This window comes from Monoraphidium neglectum (genome assembly GCF_000611645.1).
Source record: "Monoraphidium neglectum strain SAG 48.87 unplaced genomic scaffold scaffold05288, whole genome shotgun sequence".
In the NCBI taxonomy this organism is placed as follows: domain Eukaryota; kingdom Viridiplantae; phylum Chlorophyta; class Chlorophyceae; order Sphaeropleales; family Selenastraceae; genus Monoraphidium; species Monoraphidium neglectum.
The window spans coordinates 506-3367 of NW_014008342.1; the positions used below are offsets into that span (position 1 = coordinate 506).

A 2862-nucleotide genomic window follows, 5' to 3' on the forward strand; every position below is an offset into this window, starting at 1 on the left:
CTCGACAGCCCAAGCCCTGCCAGCCCACGCACATCACCATGGAGCCAAGTGGCTTCGGCAGACAGAAAATGCTTTTGGCTTGTTCACACAGCCGCTCACATCCAACCCTTCAATGTGTCCTGCATGCTGATCAGAATATGTTGCGTCACGGCGCCTCGACTTGGAAATTACCGATGCATGGGGCACTGCCGCGGCGCTGCGCCGCATGTCCATCACTCGCAGCAGCAGCCAAAACCTGTCACCCTGGCAGCAGGCGGCCGCCTTCACTCGGCGACGTCCATGTAATCGGGGTTCTTTCTAAGGATGACCACGCCCTCCAGCAGCGGCGACAGCGGGACGTACTGCTCCGTGGCCAGCTCAGCGCGCTCCCCGGCGTTCATCAGCACAGGAGTGGTGTGCGTCTGCGGGGCGGCGGCGGGGAGGCGGAATTTGTCACAGAAATTAGCCCCGAGATCAAGACAGCTTGACCGGGCTGGAGCAGCGGCACGGCAGGCCGCACATGCATAGCCTAGCGGACCCCGCGCCACAAGAGGCATTGCGGTCGTGTCTGCAAAGGCTGCTCAGAGCGAAGGCTCCGCAACCATGATTGCAGGGCCCAGGGAGAGGAGGACACTGTGTATCCTGGGGCAGCAAATAGCCATATGCACCTGGCCACAGTGCATCAAGCCACAGTGCATAAAACAACCTTCAGACTGGCCTTCACCAACAGCTCCCCCTCACATCCCACCCCCCAAGGAACATAGTGGGAGTCTACTCACCTGGAAGCCTGTGATTGTCTTGGGCCGCCCCGCCTGCGCCACGACGTCCACAGCCTGGCCCACGCGAACCTGGCAAATTTTGTGCGTGTGTGCGTGTGGGGGGAGGGGGGAGCGTTGGAGGAGCATGGGAAGGGGAGGGCGTGAGGCAGGGTGAAAGGCGAGCCATCTCACGGCGTGGAACAGCGGGGGCACACGAGCCAGCGAGGCGCGTGGCGGGGGGCACCACGGGACTTGAAATGGCCTTGGAGTGTGGCATTTCGAAAGAAGCTTTGGCGCAGCTTGCCAAACCCCACCTGCGCCGGCAGCAGGGCCCCCTCCTCATCCAATGAGAGCAGCATGCGCGGCTTCATGGCGGCCGCCAGGCAGTAGAACAGGTGGGGGTACTTGCCAGCCTGAGGGGGTGGTTGGGGTTCAATGACAGGTTGCAAGCCCGGACGGCACATGCCAAGTATTCCTTTGATACCCCAAAAGCCGACCTTCACAGAACAGGTCCAGCCTTGGAAAATGGCGCGCGCGCGCAGACACACACACACACACACACACACACACACACACGCAATCATGCACAGCCACAATCACGCACACCATGCGCCCAGGAATGCACCCACCAGCGTCTGCTTGGCGTCCTCGCAGCTGAACACCACGGCCAGCAGGCCCGCCAGTGCCACGCCTGTGGTGAAGGGGTGCGGGCCAAGGCAAGTAAAATGGTGCCCGGTGATGACACCAAGACATGTAGGGTCAACCAAAACACGGGACATGTCGCTGTTCAGGACTGGTGCGCATTATGAAACACTGCTCAGCGCCGAACCGACCAACGAGCGCAACATGCCCGGGCCTCATCCAACGACGCGTGCATACACACGGGCTTGCGCAAGTGTGCGGCCGCGCTCACCTGACAGCAGCTGCCTCTCAGTGTGGTAGGGGCTCAGCCCCAGCAGCCCCTTGCCCATGTGCACCAGCCCCTGGGCCGTGCGGACCTGAGCGGCACAAGGGGTGCGCGACACAGAGCGGGCGTCGGTCGAATGGAGCTAGACAATCGGCTGCGGCACTCAAACCCTCCCAGTGGAGGTAGCGCTAGCATCGCGACCCCCTCCCTCCGCCGCACCTGCCCCTTTTTGGGGCTGCCTGAGACCCGGGCCAAGCACGGCCCGCCCCACCAGGTACAGGAATGCGCCCACTCCCTCTGCCGTCCCCCGGTCCCCTGGTGGCTTGCCGGACGCCCGGGCCCGGCCCGGCCCGCCCCCAGGGCTGCCATTGGCCCAAGCCCAGCCGGCTCGCCCACTAGGTGCCGCCGCGCGCTCCCTCGCCGATTTCCCCCCGCCTCTAGCCCCCTGGGGTCGTCGTCCACCCAGGCCCAGCCGAGCCCGCCCCACCAGGTACAGCAGCGTGGGCTCCTTGTAGTAGTAGGAGCTCAGGTTGCGCAGGATGCCCGCCAGCCGCGCGTTGTTGGTGCCCGCGCCCACGATGCCCAGCGCCACCACCGCGTTCTGAGCCACCTGGGGAGGGGGTGGGATTTGGAAGGTCGCATGAGCCGCGAGGGGGGTCGGCGGACGGGTTTGTAGAGTAGTCTAGATGCCAGCCAAGCCAGCAGATACAGCAACGGCACTGGACCTTGGTGGCTGGAAGGGTGGGAGTCCGGAAGCCGAACGCGACGCCGGCCCCAAACCGGCCGGCGCACCTCTGTGTCGGCGTCGTGGCTCAGGCGGCTGAGGGTGTCGATGAGCGACGCATCCGGATCCGAGGGCGACAGCAGGGAGATGGCCAGCGGCACAGCACGCCTGTCTCGCGTGGGGATGTGAACGTGGGGGAGGCGGGTTTGCTGAGTCACAGACGGGCAGCCCAGGCTTTTAGCTCAGGAGCAGGGCAGCGAGCATGCACAGTTGAGGAAGTGTGGTGACGCAGTGCTGGAAGGCGACGAGGCGCCGCCTGCGGCATCAACGAAGTAGTTCAGAGCACAGCACCCGTGGCGGAGCGCCCACCAGTGGGACCCGGAATGTATGGCACAGCACCCACCTGACGATGGGCTCCCCATACTGCAGCAGGTGCTCCAGCGCCCGCGTCGCCATCTTGGCGCCAAGCGGCTCCCCCATAGCAATCAGCGCGA

The 2862-nt window shown here is 64.7% G+C and overlaps 1 protein-coding gene across 1 annotated transcript; it reads right to left on the minus strand.

The window, feature by feature from the left end:
• Nucleotides 1-263: 263 nt before the first annotated feature.
• MNEG_15396 (hypothetical protein) lies at nt 264-2848 on the minus strand (the record flags this gene model as incomplete). Its single annotated transcript, XM_014036133.1, has 8 exons — nt 264-401; nt 759-827; nt 1052-1150; nt 1367-1428; nt 1651-1735; nt 1916-2254; nt 2437-2536; nt 2772-2848. The coding sequence occupies 8 exons, from the start codon at nt 2846-2848 to the stop codon at nt 264-266; spliced, it is 969 nt and encodes a 322-aa protein (XP_013891587.1).
• Nucleotides 2849-2862: the final 14 nt, after the last annotated feature.